Source organism: Rhinopithecus roxellana, chromosome 2 (assembly GCF_007565055.1).
Source record: "Rhinopithecus roxellana isolate Shanxi Qingling chromosome 2, ASM756505v1, whole genome shotgun sequence".
Taxonomy (NCBI): Eukaryota; Metazoa; Chordata; class Mammalia; order Primates; family Cercopithecidae; genus Rhinopithecus; species Rhinopithecus roxellana.
The window spans coordinates 22,415,677-22,434,997 of record NC_044550.1 but is presented as its reverse complement, the minus strand read 5'-3'; the positions used below and the strand labels follow the sequence as shown (position 1 = coordinate 22,434,997).

The window sequence follows — 19,321 nt, the reverse complement described above, 5'->3', positions numbered from 1 at the left end:
GCTGCTTGCCTACTGTGTGTGAAGAGGGCCATGCTCATTATCCTACTTAATCCTCAGGCAATTCCATGCTACTCTTTTAAATTATCACCATTTGTATAGAGGAGGAAACTAGAAATAGTGAGGACAAGTAACTTGTCCAGGGTCACAGAGCTAGTAAGTACCAGTCCTGGGTTCTAATCCCGTCCATGTAACCCTCCAGTCCTAGGTCAGGATGTCTACCCTCTTACAAAACTGTAAGTCATCATTATTGGTGGTCAAAGATCTCACGTACCTTCTTCCCCTTTGTCTTTCAGGAGATACAATATTCATTATTCTGAGGAAGCAGAAGCTGATCTTCCTGCACTGGTATCACCACATCACTGTGCTCCTGTACTCTTGGTACTCCTACAAAGACATGGTTGCCGGGGGAGGTTGGTTCATGACTATGAACTATGGTGTGCACGCCGTGATGTACTCTTACTATGCCTTGCGGGCGGCAGGTTTCCGAGTCTCCCGGAAGTTTGCCATGTTCATCACCTTGTCCCAGATCACTCAGATGCTGATGGGCTGTGTGGTTAACTACCTGGTCTTCTACTGGATGCAGCATGACCAGTGTTACTCTCACTTTCAGAACATCTTCTGGTCCTCACTCATGTACCTCAGCTACCTTGTGCTCTTCTGCCATTTCTTCTTTGAGGCCTACATCGGCAAAATGAGGAAAACAACGAAAGCTGAATAGTGTTGGAACTGAGGAGGAAGCCATAGCTCAGGGTCATCAAGAAAAATAATAGACAAAAGAAAATGGCACAAGGAATCACACATGGTGCAGCTAAAACAAAACAAAACATGAGCAAACACAAAACCCAAGGCAGCTTAGGGATAATTAGGTTGATTTAACCCAGTAAGTTTATGATCCTTTTAGGGTGAGGACTCACTGAGTGCACCTCCATCTCCAAGCACTGCTGCTGGAAGACCCCATTCCCTCTTTATCTGTCAACTCTAGGACAAGGGAGAACAAAAGCAAGCCAGAGGCAGAGGAGACTAATCAAAGGCAAACAAAGGCTATTAACACATAGGAAAAAAATGTATTTACTAAGTGTCACATTTCTCTAAGATGAAAGATTTTTACTCTAGAAACTGTGCGAGCACACACACACACAATCCTTTCTAACTTTATGGACACTAAACTGGAGCCAATAGAAAAGATAAAAAGGAAAGAGACACAGGGTGTATGTCTAGAACAATAATGCTTTTGTAGAAACTAAAGCCTTTTTAAGAAATGTCAGCTGCTGTAACTCCCATGAGAAAAGATGTCTTAATCATCCTTATGAAAACAGATGTAAACAACTATATTTCAACTAACTTCATCTTCACTGCATAGCCTCGGGCTAGTGAGTTTGCCAAAACCAAAGGGAGCAAATACTTCCCCAAGGTTCTTCCTGGGAGGATGGAAACAGTGCAGCCCAGGTCCCATGGGGGCAGCTCCATCCCAGAGCATTTCTGAGAGTTGAACTGTAATTTTCACTCTTAAATGAGATATGAAGCATTATCCTTTTGTTCAGTTGCCCCGGGCTTTTGAACAGAAGAGTAAATACAGAATCGAAAAGATAAACACTTGACCAAACAATGTGAAAACAGGTTGTGTAGTATTCGTAAAAAGGCCCGGCCCAGGACCACAGTGAGCTAGAAAAGGGAGAAAGGCAGTGGGAAAAGAGGTGATTCGAAGATCAGTTCGAGAGACAGACGGTGTGTATGCCCCTCCCTGTTTGACTTCACACACACTCATAACTTTCCAAATGAAACATAGTACAGCGTATATTTTCGATGTGAATTCCAAAAGGAAATCACAGGGCTGTTCCTGATATTGGGGGAACACTGTGTTTCTGCATCATCTGCATTTGCTCCCCAAGCAATGTAGAGGTGTGTAAAGTGCCCTCTGCTGGCTGAGTGGCAATACTACAACAAACTTCAAGGCAAGTTTGGCTGAAAACAGTTGACAACAAAGGGCCCCCTATACACTTATCCCTCAAATTTTAAGTGATATGAAACACTTGTCATATCTTTGGCCAAATCAGAAGATATTCACCCTGCTTCAAGTCAGCTTCAGAAATGTTTTAGAAGGGACTTTTGCTCTGGAACTCAAAATCAATTTATTAAGAGCCATATTCTTTAAAAAAAAAAAAAAAAAAGGATAATATTATCTGTAATACAAGCCTTTACAAGCCAAATACATGTGTCAATGTTCCTAGTATTTCAAGGAAGCAATTATGTAAAGTGGTTCAATGTGACATAATAGTGTTATAATTGGTTAAGTAGCTTAATGATTAGGCAAACTAGATGAAAAGATTAGGGGCTTCTACACTGCATAGATTCCACGCACATAGCCACACATACACACACGTGGGGTACACTGAACTTCAAAGCCCAAATGAATAAAAACACATTTTCTGGCTAGCAGAAAAAAAAACACACAAAACTGTTGTTTCTCTTTCTTGCTTTGAGAGTGTACAGTAAAAGGGATTTTTTCAAATTATTTTTCTATTATTTTAGCTTTAATTGTGCTGTCGTTCATGAAACAGCTGCTCTGCTTTTCTGTCAAAGATGGCAAGGGCTTTTTCGGCATCTCGTTTATGTGTGGAATTTAAAAAGAATAAAGTTTTATTCCATTCTGTGTGAATGGTTTGAGCAGTGAACAAAGAATCCATGCAAACCAAGTCATGACTGGAAGAAATGGGTGAGGGGGGCAGCACAGGGGAGGAAAGCTGTTACATCTGTGTTAAATGATTGTGAGCGGTCTATAATGTCTTGAAGTTGGTTCATAGATGAGATACGATTGATGGAGGAATGTATTATAAATTATGCAAAATCTGACATGAGCTGAAAAGACAGGTCCTGTTATAAGAACTAATAGATGCTTAGGATGCAAATGTTATTTTGAGCTTCGCAAATACATGATACCGTGCAATAAGCCTTTTTTCCTTATAACAGAAAATGAGAATAATTAAAATGAGGAGAAGGCCACATAACAATTGACTTGAGTTTAATTGAAAGACCCATTGGAGGCTCATCTGGCTGATTTAATTATTTAATTCAGTGATTTATTACAGATCTCTTAATGCAGCTTAGAATACGGAAGTGAGCATAAACCTTAAAAAGACTCTAAATGATGCTTCCAAAGCACTTTCATCTTGGTATTAGGTTCATGTTTGTCTTTACCTGTAAAATAACTTGAAATTTTTGTTTACAGGGTGAGTGTCTTAATAGTTTCAAAATTAGCTAAATATATCTAAAGGCATTTTCAATGTTTATCATGGGAGGAAAAAAGCCACATTTAAAAAAAAAAAAAAACGAAATTTTGGTAGTATAGGTTCAATGCACTGTTTTTAACATCTCAGCTTAGCTGCTTTAATCATATCAAGATATGAGGCTGGATCACTGGCCCATGACAAATCTGAAACCTACCAGAGAATTGACTGCCACATAGATAATCCTGCTGTCAGTTAACATTCCAGAAAAACTTGGGCAGGCAGGTTTTTATAGCTGCCCCACTATGCTGCAATAGATTATCTTTCTATTGAAGATTTTCCACTGCATCCCAATCCTACTATGGTGAAAACATTGTTCTTGGACTTAAAAAATCCTTTATTTCACACACACACAATTTCATACACTAGGTCTGAGCATCAACCCAAGCCCATGAGTTTGCAATGAAGTTCTAGTGAGAAGTGCTCTATTCATAAAGCAGGGGGTTTATGTGGCCTTCTAGTGTTGCTTATGGGAAAAGAGTAACTACCATATTACATCTAACGGAAGGCCAAAGTACCAAATTAAAACCACGATTGAGGTTGTTCTTCAAAGTCACTTACTCCCATCCTTCTAATTTGGCTCCACTACAAAAGTAAAGGGAGAAGAGGTAATGCTGTACATGTACATTGCTAGAGGGAAAAGAAAGGCTTGATTATATCCCCTCGCTTCTCCACCTCTCTGCTTACATAAAGAAACTGATTAGTTGATGGGTGCAGCACACCAACATGGCACAAGTATACATATGTAACAAACCTGCACGTTATGCACATGTACCCTAGAACTTGAAGTATAATAAAAATAAATAAATAAATAAAAAAGAAAAAAAATACTGATTAGAAAAGAGACTAATGTATCTGAACTGAGTTAGAAAGTTCATATGAGTGGGTTTTGTAGAACTGATGGGAAAGACAGTGGGAACCTAGGAGAACAGAAAGAGACTCATGGAATGTCTTCTTTTCTTTCTTCCTTTCTTTTGTTTTTGAGACAGAGTTTTGCTCTTGTTGCCCAGGCTGGAGTGCAGTGGCGCGATCTTGACTCACTGCAACCTCCGCCTCCCGGGTTCCAGCAATTCTCCTGCCTCAGCCTCCCAAGTAGCTGAGGTTACAGGTGCCCACCACCACGCCCAGCTAATTTTTGTATTTTTAGTAGAGACAGTGTTTCACCATGTTGGCCAGGCTGGTCTCAAACTCCTGACCTCAAGTGATCCACCCGCCTTGGTCTCCCAAAGTGCTGAGATTATAGGCGTGAGCCACCGTGCCTGGCCCAGAATGTCTTTTTTAATCAGATGTAGCATCTTCATAAGGTAAAGCCTGTCACATCAGAGTAACAAAGCTCCTGGAGTAGAGTGATGCTAGAATAGAATGTTTCAGAAGTCTGGCCATAGTCCCAGATTCTGAATTACCTGGGAGAGACAAGATGCTCAGGTTACTATTTTTTCTTTATTCTGAGAGTACAGCCTCTACTCAGAGACCATGTGTGTGTCACACAACTGAGGCAGCTAGGGTATATTCTGAGGTTTTTTTTTTTTTTTTTTTTTGGTGTGGGGGGGTGGTTTGCTTAATGATTCTTTAACAGAGTAACTGGATTGGCCAAGGTCTGATTCAAGAGGCTATGAGGAGAATGGAGAACAAATAGACTCTGCCTCTCAGAGTTCAGAGCTTTAAGTTGTATAAGCATGGTCCATGTCCACCTCTTGTAGACACTTATTTCCTTAAAAGTTTCCATTGTGAAAAATAATGTCATGTCAAAGTTTTATGAGCGCCCAGAACGTCCCAGTAATCAAATGTAATGTCTTTCTCTAGTCTCTGTTTTCGGTAATAAATACCTTGCTCTCAATTTAGGACGATTGTAAGGCCTATGTTCGTGCTGTGAGTCATTGTCTCCCACAGCTTTTAAAACGTTATTCTGTCTCTTTTCTATACAACACCTGATTCTTTGTGCCTCAGACTCATTGCCATCAGGAAGAGACTCTGCCAAGATCCACCACCACAGTTGGCCAGTGGTGTATACACATTAAAGTGAGAGCTGATGAAATCACAATGCCCTATTTTGTTCCGACAATCAGTATGAAGGGGTAGGTCCCAGTGTGCCAATGAGCCAACAGCCTCTGTATGCTGGTATCCAAGACTTACACAAAACAAGTGTCAGTGCAGTCACAGCATTTTCTTGAATGCTGCTGTGGCAGACTCCAGTTATAAACATCTGGGAGCCATATGGCACAACTCATGGCTGAAGAGGCCAGTAGAGTGCACCTGCACAGAGCATTGAAGAACATACACAAACCTGTTGAATCATCAAGTTATTTTCCTCATCCTCAGAGACTTTGACAATTCAGGGCTCACAGACGGCAGGGGAGAATTCTCAGGCTTCCCTTCCTCCTGAATGACACTTTTTAAAGGAAGTGATGTGGAAGTTGTTCTAGAAGTTAGATGGACAGTGGGAGCACATTCCATCTGCTCCCAAGTGGGGCTTGGGAGATCTCAAAAATGGCACTTTGATTTTAGGCTGGGCAGGCAAAAGTCTCACGGTAAGATATATTTCACTGGACGTCCAAACCCACAACTGCATCGTAATAACCTCTTCTGAAGTAACTGGTTAAATTAAGAACTGGTCCCATAAGTCGGGGTCAAGCCACATTTATAACCCATTCGGGCCGGACGTGAAGGGTTCTGACTCACGTTGGTATTTAAATGCTGTTACTTTCCCAATGCTTAGTAGCACTTGAGACTTTATTTCAATCGACAAAAACCAAGAAGGTCACAGAAGTAGCCTAAGAGTCCTCCCTGGTCATATTCGTTTCAAACAGGTCTGCCTGTCTGGGCATATTGAGGCAGGAGGTTGCTTGCTGCTATCTTGAAAACCACTGGAAGATTCAGCTTCTTGGGGACCTCAGAGCCTATGTTCATATGGAAGCCCACCCATATAAGTCTCACAGAGCAAATCACAGCAATGTTGAAGTTGTTAATTTCAAGTGCTTATTTCACGACATTAAAAAAAATATTTTTTCCTGGTGTATTAAAATTAAAAATAAAATCATAACTTTTGATTTAAAATCAAACTGTGTTTCTGTTTTCTCTCTTACTCTGGGCAATTTAAATGGGACATCTAGGACACTGAGGGTTCCTCAAATATTCAGAAATGCCATTTCTACCCTTTACACCCATAGGCTCGGGGCACAGAGATGAGTCACTAAAACTCCTCACTTTCTAGTAGAGCCCAAAGATGCTGTAGCCCTCAACTACTACTGACTAAATGTCCATAAGATGTCCAGCCCTTCAGTAATGCCTTTCATTCATTGATAGAGCATTTTACAATTCACATGCTTTCTACCTCTGTTGGTTCACCAGAGCAGTGTTTTTTGTTGTTGTTGTTGTTGTTGTTGTTGTTGTTGTTGTTGTTTTGAGATGGAGTCTGGCTCTGTCCCCCAGGCTGGAGTGCAGTGGCAAGATCTCAGCTCACTGTAACCTCTGCCTCCCGGGTTCAAGCGATTCTTTTGCCTCAGCCTTCTGAGTAGCTGGGATTACAGGGACACACAACCATGCCTGGCTAATTTTTGTATTTTTAGTAGAGACAGGGTTCCATGTTGGTCAGGCTGGTCTCAAACTCCTGACCTTGTGATCCGCCTGCCTCGGCCTCCCAAAGTGCTGGATTACAGGCGTGAGCCACCGTGCCTGGCCACCAGAGCAGCCTTAATGGGGCAGACAGTCTAAATTGAATCTCTATTTTTATAGATGAGGAAAATGTGCTTGTTAGATCCAGTGTTACAGAAGTGGAAGGAATGAGATTTGGACATCATCTTAGCTGGATTTTGCTGCAGCCATTCAATCTTTTGAAAAGAATGAGAGTATAAATGAATAAAATGCTAATACTTGGTACTGACCTTTGCCATGTCATTGGACAGAGCGTCTCAGGGTGAAATATATGCTAGGGAAAATAATGGGTACAGCACCTCCTTCTTAGTTAATGATGCAGTAAGTTACTCACACGCCTGCCAGCTACTAGCAGGAGTAATCCAATTCATCCACTCCCCGATCCCTAAATAATCTAGCCTTCAAATTCTAGTGTTCTGGAAAGTTCTATTGCATATTTGATAGGTGAACTAGTTTGTCATTCTTCATGACTTTTTGGCGCATCGTTACAATGTGTACAAAAGCAATGTCCCTATGGCGTTTATATTTAAAACCCAAGAAACCGTTATTTGTGCAGGTTTCTCATGGCCAAATTATTGCCTCTTTTTTCACATCTCAGAGTTGTTAAAATGGAACTTTGCAATCTATTTAATGTATTTTCTTAACTTAGGGTCAAATGGGGAAAAAACCCATCCTGCACACAAAGTGTTTTTATTAATTTCAAAAAGGGATGGGGAGGAGGAGGAAAATCAGACTTCAGGGAGCGTTCCTGTTTTGTTACCAAAGTCCCAGAAACCTGACACAGATGACAGTACCATCATGTAGCTTCTGTTACATGTCTCAAAATTAATTTCTTTAATTCAGAAATGAATAAAACAAGCATTAAAACATACAAGTAGGTCACTGTCTAGCCAACAAAAATGCTGTACTTACGGAACTCCAAGACCAAGATGTAATAGAGCATGTTCCTACAAAAGAACAAAAATGGGCTCACAATACTAATATTTTGGGAATGTAACCACTCCTGGCTGGCTTTTTTTTTTTTTTTTTTTTTAGAATAAATGAATGTAGGTGGGTGTTCTAAATCAATGGGCAAGACAAATACAGTTAAAATAACTGAAACAGCTCCCCACTGGTTGGTCTGTAGCTGATTAATCTCCAACCTTGGTAGGTCTGGAACACCGTCTCGGTTATTACCACACACTGCTCCCTGAGACCAAATTGGGAGACCCAGCTGAGTGCAGGGACTTCCACAGTGTGTGTGTGGAGGAGGACAGGCTACATTGTGTCCCCCCAGCCTCACAAAACTAGATACACACACGTCCAGAATTACACATGTGCCCTCTGACTGTAGCAAAGGACTCCAGGCAAGACCAGAAGCTCTAGGTCAGGAAAGATTGGACGCTACTGAAATAAAAGAGACTGTTACCTAATTATCCTATTTTATCCCTTTTATATTTTTTATATCCATTTTGCTTGTTTATTATTTCTTTTTTGAGACCAGGTCTCACTGTCGCCTAGACTGGATGGCAGTGGCGCGATCACGTTTCCCTGCAACCTCAGCCTCTCGAGTAGCTGGGACCACAGGCACACACCACTATGCCCAGCTAATTTTTTGTTATCTGTAGAGACCGGTCTCCTTATATTGCCTAGGCTGGTCTCAAACTCCTAGGCTCAAGCTATCCTCCCACCTTGGCCTCCCAAAGTGTTGGGATTACAGGCATCAGCCACCACGCCTAACCTATGTCCATTTTATGTTTAACTGCTTTTCATTGTTTTCATCTGTATAATAGTTGAAGGAAGGAACCTTTGGGATTTTGCCTTATTATGTATCACCGAGTATGTATTTATTTGGGGAAAATCATACACACACACTATGACAGCACCATGGCAGCCTAAGGGTTAAACACATAACACAGAGCGCTCCTGACACGCCACCGTCTCACCACTGGATTCTGTCATCTTTGGTATTTTCAGCCCCCCCTTCCCTGGGTGAAAACCCTGTGCTACACTCTGGGGTTTCACACACAGCTTCCTTCTCTATTGACTACACTAATTCCTTTCATACTAGAGGGAAAACCTATCCCCCTGGGTATTTCTCTGCTATGTTTTATTTGTGAAAACTCCAGTGAGTATTTGCTAAGGCTGTTAAGATCTCTCTACGAAGAAAAGAAAAACAGGGTTCACTATTCCTGCATCCTCTACTGCTCATAGTTATATATGAGTTACTATAAAACACCAGAGCTTTTTTGCAAAACAAGCCCTTTTTCTGAATTAGAAGTAGTTCTAATTTCAACTTAGTTTTAGAATAATGAAATCGATAGAACATAAATAAACCTACTGAGCTTTCCAATAGACTTAGGCCGCCATACCAACTCATTTGTTCATTTACATCTAACCTAAGTTTCCCTAGGACCCCTCAGTTTACAGAGACAATTTAATTTTTTCTTTCTTTCTTTTTTTTTTTTTTTTTTTTTTTTTTTTTTGTGCTGGTTTGTAGCTCCCACTGATGCAGGACCTCTGACTTCCTGCCAAGTTCCTTGCATCTAATTCTGGAAATTGCCAGATTAAGTCTTGCAGCCTCTACCCGGCATTTCTTTTACGTGGTCACCCACACCCCACCTCCCAGCCTCCCACCCCTGCCAGGCGCAGCTGCTGTTGCATCTCTCCAATGGGCCCTGAAATCGCTGTGCACAGCCAGGTTCAGCAAGTCTCAGCAGGCATCCCCCTTCTCCCAGAAAGGCAACGGTTCCTCTGCTCTGCAGTGGGGCAAGATGCCCCTTTTCTCTTAATTATACATTCTGTGGGAGAAAGCTGACCCCCCTCGACTCAAGAGCCAGCATGCATACAGGGGGCCGGGGGAAAGATTCGTGGAATGGCCACTGTGCTGCGGCAGAATCTCGACTTCCTCCCCTGCATGGGTCAAAGCTTCCCTCAGGTTTTGAACTCATCAGACCTATTACCTTCTTTCCCATGGAGGAATGCCCTTTCTGGAACATCCTCAGCCCCACTGCAAATAGACCTGTGGCCACCACACCAGCTTCCCGGACCTGCTCAGACATATCTGGGCCCAGCAGAAGTGAGTCCCTTTTCTAGAAGCCCTAGATCTCCTGAAGGCTCCCCGTTACCTGCCCCACCACAGGCGCGGACGTCCCTGAAAGCCACTAAAATTCAACCTAGCCACCATGCTACATATGTAAAGAAATAACAAAGTACAAAAATACTTAAAACAACACAAGTCCTTGCCTTTCCTGTGAAAATCAGTTTTTTGAATTGAAAGATCAAACTGCAGAAAATCACAATAATTACGTGGATTTTCTCCACTTCTGATTCATGGCTATACACGTGCCCACTTCCTCTTCCCGGGAAGTGCAGGCTGGGGCTCCCTGATATGTTGTCAGAGCACTGTGCTTTTCAAACTCATGAGACTTTGACCCCAGTAAATATATACCTAGTTATTTGTGTACTGTCTATTCAACATCTGTCTTCTTCTACAGATTACAAGCTCTGTAGGATTGGAATCAAGTTTGTCTATTCTCTCCTGAAATTCCAGGCCCCTGTAGAAGGCTAAATATTTGTCGAAAGAATAAATACATTTTAGCATATGGTTGTAGGGACCGTAATAGATCTCTATCTTCTCCACATGTCTGTGTGTTTAGTGTGTATGTCTGCATGAGTGTCTGTGTGTGTGTTGAGAAATTCCTTGTGATTTTCCATTTTCTACTTTTAAACAGGCAGAACTGTGTTTTGACCCATTGGATTATGACTCTTTGCTTATTCCACTGGAAATTTTACAATCTTCTGTAATATTGTGACTGTGATTAGCAAAAGTTCTTGTCTAAGACTTCAGAACATAGGCTCTGGAGTTTAACTGCCATCTGCTTGGGGATGGTTATTTGCCCCTTCTGTGTCTCAGTTTCCTCATGTATGCAATAATAATGATACCTACTGCAGGCCAGGCGTGGTGGCTCACGCCTGTAATCCCAGCACTTTGGGAGGCCAAGGCGGGTGGATCACCTGAAGTCAGGAGTTCGAGACCAGCCTGGCCAACATGGTGAAACCCCATCTCTACTAAAAGTACAAAAAGTATCTGGCTGTGGTGGCAGGGACCTGTAATCCCAGCTATTCGGGAGGCTGAGGCAGGAGAATCTCTTGAACCCAGGAGGCAGAGGCTACAGTGAGCCGAGATCGCGCCACTGCACTCCAGACTGGGCGAGAAGAACAAGACTCTGTCTCAAACAAATAAATAAATAAATAATAAATAAATAGTACCTACTGTGTAGAGTTATGATGATTAAATTAAATAATACTTGTAAAGCCCTTAGCATATCTCTTAATACATTTTGTGCTGCTGTAACAGAACATCTAATACTGGATCATTTATAAAAAATGGAGATTTACTTCCTATAGTTCTAGAGGCTGGGAAGTCCAAGGTCAAGGGACCTGCATCTGGCAAGGGCTTCTTGCTGCATTATCCCATGGTAGAAGGTGGAAAGGTAACAGAGAGAGAGAGAGGTGGGGGGTACGAAGGAGAGAGAGAAGTGGGCAGAACTCATCCTTCTATCAGAAACTCACTCTCTGGATAACTAACCCACTCCCACAATAATAACACTAATCCATTCATAAGGGCGAAACCCTCATGGCCTAATCACCTATTCAAGCTTCCATCTTCCAATACTGTTTCATTAGGGGTTAAGTTTCCAACACATGAACTTTACGGGACACATTCAAACCATAGCAGCATAGTTACTTGGTACATAGTAATTGCTTAATGTTAGCTAAGCAATTAATGCAATTAATTACTATGCTTAATGTTAGCTACATTAAGCATAGTAATTGCTTAATGTAGTATTACTACTACTACTACTATTGTGTTACTTCTTAATTTCTTTTTTCTGGTTGGTCTACTCATAAGCCTCTATTTATTCTTCACTTTGATACTACAGAAATTTACCTGTGGAGCTTCTCTGTCTTATTATTATAACACAAACTACAAATGAAACTATAAACAAACATCTTTCCCAGACTAACAGAGAATGAGGTGCTAGGTAGAAAACTATGCCCCTATTAGGGAAAATGTAAAATATATTTTGACATATTCATTGTAGTTTGTTTTTTGTTTGCTGTTTCTAATACTCATTAATGATTAATTAGCCAAGGCTTTTGAAAGAAAGAAAAAAGTTTCACCCAAGTGTCTGCTATTTGAGTAATATATTTTTAATCTGTCCTAAAGATCATTTTTCATGATAATACCACTTCTAGTACTAATGATGTAATAAAAAAATTTCCTTGGGAGACAGAGGTGAATTTCTATATTGTAGAGCTTAAATATCAGTTTCTGCATAAAGCAATTTGGAATTGCGAAGGATATTACTACAAACATAAACATCTGAGTTTAAAATAGAATGGCCTTTATCATGGTCCTGATGGGCAAGTCTGTCAAGATCATGTGTGTCTTTCTATGAGGTTTTTCAGTAAAATAAACTTGACTCTCAAAACAGACAATTCCCAAATGATTAGTATATTCAAACCCTAAATCTGTGGAGTTTACATATAAAATTCTAAGCTAATTAAATAGGCACTTGTCACTCAAAAGTAGTGAGTGAAATATTACCCACTAGAAGCATCATCAAATGTACACCTATCGATTCACTTGCTGTTTGATTATGTTTAGGCTTTGTACTGCACCCAAATCTCATCTTGAATTGTAATCCCCAGGTGTTGAGGGACGAACCAGGTGGAAGGTGATTGGATCATGGGAGCAGTTTTCCCCATGCTGTTCTTGTAATAGGGAGTTCTCACGAGATCTGATGGCTTCATAAGTGTTTGGCAAGTTCCTCCTTCGCTAGCTCTCTCTTTCCTGCTGCCCTGTGGAAAAGGTCTTTGCTTCCCTTTCATCTTCCACCATGATTGTAAGTTTCCTGAGACCTCCCCAGCCATGTGGAACTGTGAGTCAATTAAGCCTCTTTTCTTTATATATTACCCAGTCTTGAGCAGTTCTTTGTAGCAGTGCGGAAACGACTAATACACCAATAAACTCACAAATAAACCTTTAAAAATGGGCCAGGCATGGTGGCTCACACCTGTAACCCCAGCACTTTGGGAGGCCGAGGCAGGCAAATCACTTGAGGTCAGGAGTTAGAGACCAGTCTGGCTAACATGGTGAAACCCCATCTTTACAAAATACACGAAAATTAGCCACACATGGTGAAACACGCCTGTAATTCCAGCTACTTGGGAGGCCGAAGCAGGAGAATCACTTGAACTCGGGAGGTGGAGGTTTCAGTGAGCCAAGATCTTGCCACTGTACTCCAGCCTGGGTGACAGAGTGAGACTCTGTCTCAAAACAAAACAAAACAAAACAAAACAAAACAAAAGCCTTTAAAAATGTCTGTAAGGAGATCACGGGAAGAAAACGGTGTAAATTGTCAGAAGCTGCACCTGGACTGAGGAAGCACAACTGCTGTTTGTTCATTCAAATTAGATTAACTGCATTTTGGGGTTTTAGTTTATGCATTTTGCTTTAACAATGGGAATTGTATAAGCCTCATTTGATTTCAGCATAATGCCACTAAAAAAGCACTCTCCTTGTCTAGGATTTTGGCACACTATATACTTCTGTATTACTTTGCAATTATATTACAGTAACTATATTTTAATTATAACAGCATATTTATCTTAAACTTGTAGTTCTAGTTGATGGATTTCAGCCTTCTTCCAGGTCCCACCTCTGAAAGTAGAATAAAGCCAAGTATCCCTAACAAATAAAATAGTATAGCCTGTTTACCTCTCCTTTCTTCTTTTTATTACATAGACATTGTTTATCAAGAAAAGCCTTTAATACATGCAAAAAATGATTTTAGTCCTTATGAAAATGTCTCATATTTACATATCTGCATATTTTTAAAAGCAGTGTGAAGGTTTCTCTATATTTTGAACTACTCTTGAGAGCTTAATTTGTAAGTAATTTTATTGTGTCTAACTTCTTATTACGAAAACTTTTAAACATATATAAAACTAAAGAGACCAGGTGTGGTGGCTCACACCTGTAATCCCAGGACTTTGGGAGGCCACCATGGGAGGATTGCTTGAATTCAGGAGTTTGAGACCAGCCTGGGCAACATGGAAAACCCCCAATTCTACAAAACTAAAACAAAAACAAAAATTAGCGAAGCATGGTGGTGCACGCCCGCAGTCCCAGCTACTCAGAAGGCTGAAGTGGGAGGATCTCTTGAGCCCAGGAGGTTGAGGCTGTGGTGAGCTATGTTTGTGCCACTGCACTCCAGTCTGGGTGACAGATGAGACCCTGTCTCAAAAAAATTAAAAAAAAAAAAAAAAAAAGGAGAGAGAATAATGTAATTAGCCCCCATATTTCCAGCACCTAGATTAACATTTATTAATATTTTAATATTTTGCCATATTTATCATATTTGTTTTAAAGCAAAGCCCAGGAATTATGAGATTTTACTCTTGAATACTTCAATAAGCATTGCTAAAAAATAAGACATTTTCTCCATAACCACAATATTGATGACTCCTAGCAAAATTTGCAATAATTTCCTGCTATCATCTAATACCCTGTTTTTTTGTTGTTTTTTTTTTAAATTTTCCTGATTATCTTCAAAATGTCTTTTTACAGAGAAGTCCTCCCTGCTTTTTCGTCTAAGCCAAGAGATTTATTAAGGAAACAGAGTCAATGGTCCTATGGAATGTCCCACATTCTGGACTTTTCTAATTGTTAGCTTGTGGCATCATTTAGTTAATTCACTCTGTCCCTAGTATTGCCTACAAAACTTAATGAGACTCAGGCTTAAGATTTTTGCAAGAATATTTTAGGTGGTGCTGTCAACTTCATATTGCTTCTCCCAGGAGGCACATGATGTCTGGGTATCCTACTTTTAGAGAGGCTAGGATTGATCGGGTGGTGCAGACAGCAATCTCCTAATTATAATGCTGACTTTCTCCCTTCTACTGTGGATGAGTACCCTGACACCTTTCAAATATCCAGTTTCCTATAAATGTTTCACTTAATCCTTTCAGCATCCCTTGTTTGTTTGTTTGTTTGTTTGAGACAGTCTTGCTCTGTTGTTCAGCCTGGAGTGTAATGGTGCAATCTCAGCTCACTGCAACCTCCATCTCCCAGGTTCAAGCAATTCTCCTGCCTCAACCTCCTGAGTAGTTGGGACTACAGATTCCCGCCACCACGCCTGGCTAATTTTTGTATTTTAGTAGAGACAGGATTTTACCCTGTTGGCCACACTGGTCTCAAACTCCTGACCTTTAGTGATCTGCCCATCTCAGCCTCCCAAAATGCTGAGATTACAGACATGAGCTACCATGCCCAGCCTTTGCATCCATTTTGATAACAATTGCCTGAATCATTCATTTCTTTGGGGGATGAAAAACTGAGATTTTATAATTTGGTCATTTCTTCCACATGTAATAACTAAATATATTTTGCTATAAAAAATCATTCTTTAACCACTAAGGTAATTTGGGCATCCTGAGATACAATTTATACAGACAGGATAGAGAAATCCTTAATTTTTTTTACTTGAATCACTAATTTTCAGAGCATTAATTTGATGCACCAGCCACCTGCAAAGGGGACAGACAAATCTTGAGAACTTTTTTCTTTCTTGTTTCCATTATTTTTATGACCTTATGAATTTTATATAATCAATATATTTCAGCCAGTAGTAGTCATTATTCTTTTTTGGCTGCTCAAATTCTCCCACCTTTGGTAGTGGGAGTACTTCAACACAGCTTCTGCATTTTCTTGACATGTGCTCAGTAGTCTTGGATATCTCCCTCCCTCCCTCCCTCCCTCCCTTCCTTCCTTCCTTCCTTCTCAGCACAACAGGACATCCCAAGCTCACTGCATGCATTTGCAGACCCAGAATCAACCATTTCTCTAAGGAGTTATGATTTCCTTTAGAGAGGAAAATGACCCATTTTTTTCCTACTCTAAAATACTTCTATTTCAGAATGAATCCAAATTTAACTACATTGCCAGGTTGAAAATCAACTTATTTCAAAGACTAAAAATCCTCTTCTGTGCTGCTGGCAAAAGACATTTTAATTAATATAATTACCAGGCATACACAAGTAAGATTATCAAAGAGCCTTGGGCATTTCCTCATTGGTTCTGCAATATTCCTATTAAGTTTGTACAAGACTGTTTTATCCCCATTTAACAAGGTAGGCTGAATAGAAAAGCAGAAATTTAATTGTACAGGATGTTAAATGCATGTAAATCTTAAGGCATCTCTCACGTTCTCACACTATGAACAAAAGCTAGTCGAGGCTTTAAAGAAATTGTACAGAGCAGTCCAAAAAGTATTATGCAAATGATACTGACAGTTATTTAATTAAATTTTAGTTCAATAATTTAAAAGACATGTTTTGATCATAAATTTAATATTTCATTCCATGTCAAAATAGAAAAGGATTGACCAGGCACATAATGTCCTGGCTACAGCAAACATTCCTTGATTTATTCAGTCAGTAAATACCTATGTGCCTGGAAACTTGAAGCATAAATACTTATTCCTTATAGCTGTGATGTTTTAAATTAATTTCTAGAATAGGAACACTTTTGGAATATGTAAATCAATCACCATTGAACTACTTTCACGACTATCCAAGGTAGGATAATATTAGCATGATGTATTCAAAAGATCTAGACATATGAAGAAGAAATTGGCCTGATTTCCCCAAATATCAAATCCCCTGAGATCCTTGGCACGTCACAGTTGTGGTTTGGGTTAGGTTTGCAAGCCATAAATCTGATTTACTCTGTTTTTGGTTGCCAACTTGTCATTATCACCCTTCCAGCCAGCCCCCCACCACCTCATTGCCCGACATCTTTTCTACCAGGGTGAACTTGAGCCAAATGTATTCTTCCCCAGAGGACGCTCTATGGCTGAAGGGCCCAGGGGAGTTCCGAGAAGAACATTTTTCCATTTGAGTTTGTCTCTTCGTCAGTAAACACCTTGTCACCAGAGCTGTTGCTTTTCACTGTGATTTGTCAAGTGTGGCCTGATAGCCGAGTCTTCCATTTAAAGGGCACGCTGAGGAAAGAGCCCTGTTCCAGGCAGCGCCTGCACTAGCCTCCCTTTAAAGCCTTCTCTGAGCCATTCTGCATGATCTTGGCCAAGTCACTGGCCTTCCACTCTTAGTTCCTGCATCTCCAGCTGATCTTTGAGGGTCATAATCACTCCAACCCTTTCTCCCAGCTAAAGTTACATATGTCTCACTGAAATCCTTCTATAAATTCACATTGATACAAAGACATGCTTGAAGTCAGATTCAGGCTACTTTCTTCATTTGAATCGCCCTACTTTGGTTCTTTTCAACTGGTACAGACTCAGAATTAAGTGGAGAATTTATAAAAGTAGACTGAAAAAACAATAACCGAAGACCCAGGAACCACAACCACCAACTTGACTTTTTCAAAATAGATGGGCTGCGAGATAGAATTGATAGAAAAATCAGAAAATAATCCAATTCCTCATTTAACTTTGCAGGGACACAACCTTGCTTCAGAGTAACTGGAGTGTGATATAAGCCTACAAGTTCCTTCTCCTGGTTACGGTTATATCCTTGGAAGTTGTGTCCCCAAAAAGCTAAGAGCATGTGCCCTGGAGTCAAACTATCTAGGTTTTGATTTTTATCACTAACTAGCTGTGTGACCACAGGCAAATTACTTAGTCTCTCTTTTCTTATCTGTGGAAAGTGGATCGCAATAGTACCTCTCTCATTAATAAGAAAAGTTCTCAGACAGTGCCTGGTACATTTTCAGTCCTCAGTAAATGTTAGCTAGTATGCGTCATACTGAGCCACCCACTCCTGACGAAAAAGAGAAAATCTGATTTTCTTCAACATATCACCATCACCCTTCATCACCCACCTCCAAAAGCTCAGGAGTCACTGCATTTCTTACTGATCACAAAGCACCTGGGGGGACATCTAAATCTTCAAGGCAGTCCAACAGAGAAACCATAACTTCCAAATATTTCTTGAACACTTTCCTCAAGTTAATACCTTTCCAGTTGCAGATTAATCAAACCCATGCTGGGCCATTATTGCTCTCCAGAGAGCTACTCAAAAATCCTGTCTCCTGGCAAGGGAAACAATTCACCTCCATTGCATTTTTTTCCCCCAAAAAAGGTTATACTTACTTGTGGTCTAACAAATGTACATGAATGCTGAAATGTGTAAGTCCTTCCCTTTTAACAAGATACTTCGGCCCACTACCCCTACACCGCAGACCTCAGCAGCTTTCACTTTCAATATTTCATAACTGATGGCTTGAACAAAGATCAAGTACTTCCTTTCCCCAAGATTGCTACAATGGTTACAATATTTTCACAAGAAAATTTATAAATGGGTTTCCACTAAATGCAAAATTTCCCCAAATTCCTTCACGTATACCGAATGAGGGAAGAAATTTAGAGTTACCTTCAAAAAGTACTTCTTTTCTTTTCTGCTGTGAGGACTAGCCAGAGAAGGCTGAAACTATAAAAACATGCCTGAGGCTTATTTGCTTATAAATTATAAGTAGATTTACATTTGCAGTTCAATAGCTCACTCTAGCAGTTTCCCAGAAGCTTTCAGAGAAACACATTTCTCAGGTGCTTACATATTGAGGCAAAATGGATTTTTCTACACAAAGCGTTAATTAATTCTCGTTCACATATTAAAGTATATATCTTTGTGCATGTGTAATATGGTATTGTATCCTTCTTAGCGAGTTAGTTGTAAGCAGGGCACAGTGGATTAATTCACCAACTTGGAAACTCGCTTCAATTACAGCAGACAAAAAAAATAAAACAGTGTTCTTACCTCAGAAACCAACAGACAGACATTCTTAGGGGAGAAATGTATGTGAGTATGTGTTAGGAGGCCTTGTAGGGAATGAGAAGAGAACCTTGCTACAATAAACTTTTTTGTTAACACTTCATTAATAAATTCACTTGCATTTTCCCTTCAAATTAATAGGCTTTTCTACTTAATTTTACAGGTGAACACTAAGGAAAACATAGCCTTTTGTAGGAGAAAAAATATAGCACCAGTTGCACAGCCACCATTAAAGGGAAACTTTTTCCAGCTGCAAAAATATGAACTGCCTTTTGATAATATTAGTTATAATGGATAATAACAGCTATAATTAGATGTTGTTTGCCGTCTTTACTCCTGGAGCACCCATCCGCTAAGTGTGTGTGTGTTGGCTGATAATAACAATGAAGAGGCCAGGCATGGTGGCTCATGCCTCTAATCCCAGCACTTTGGGAGGCTGAGGCAGGCGGATCACTTGAGGTCAGGAGTTCGAGACCAGCCTGGCCAACATAGTGAAATCCCATCTCTACTAAAGATACAAAAATTAACTGGGCACGGTGGTGTGA

General features: G+C 40.3%; 1 protein-coding gene and 1 long non-coding RNA gene across 2 annotated transcripts in view; one reads left to right on the top strand and one right to left on the bottom strand.

Moving 5' to 3' along the window:
- ELOVL6 (ELOVL fatty acid elongase 6) overlaps positions 1-2,656 on the top strand; it is a 149,735-nt gene extending 147,079 nt beyond the window's left edge. The window contains exon 5 of the mRNA XM_010389086.2: positions 294-2,656. Within this exon, the coding sequence (XP_010387388.1) occupies positions 294-718 (425 nt within the window). The 3' untranslated portion in view covers positions 719-2,656. The remainder of the gene's footprint in view (positions 1-293) is intronic.
- Positions 566-18,188, bottom strand: LOC115893987. The gene is made up of 3 exons (XR_004054036.1): positions 18,098-18,188; positions 7,848-7,882; positions 566-678 (listed from the first exon to the last, which is right to left on the bottom strand). It is a non-coding gene; the product is annotated as an uncharacterized LOC115893987 (long non-coding RNA).
- Between the last annotated feature and the right edge of the window lie 1,133 nt (positions 18,189-19,321).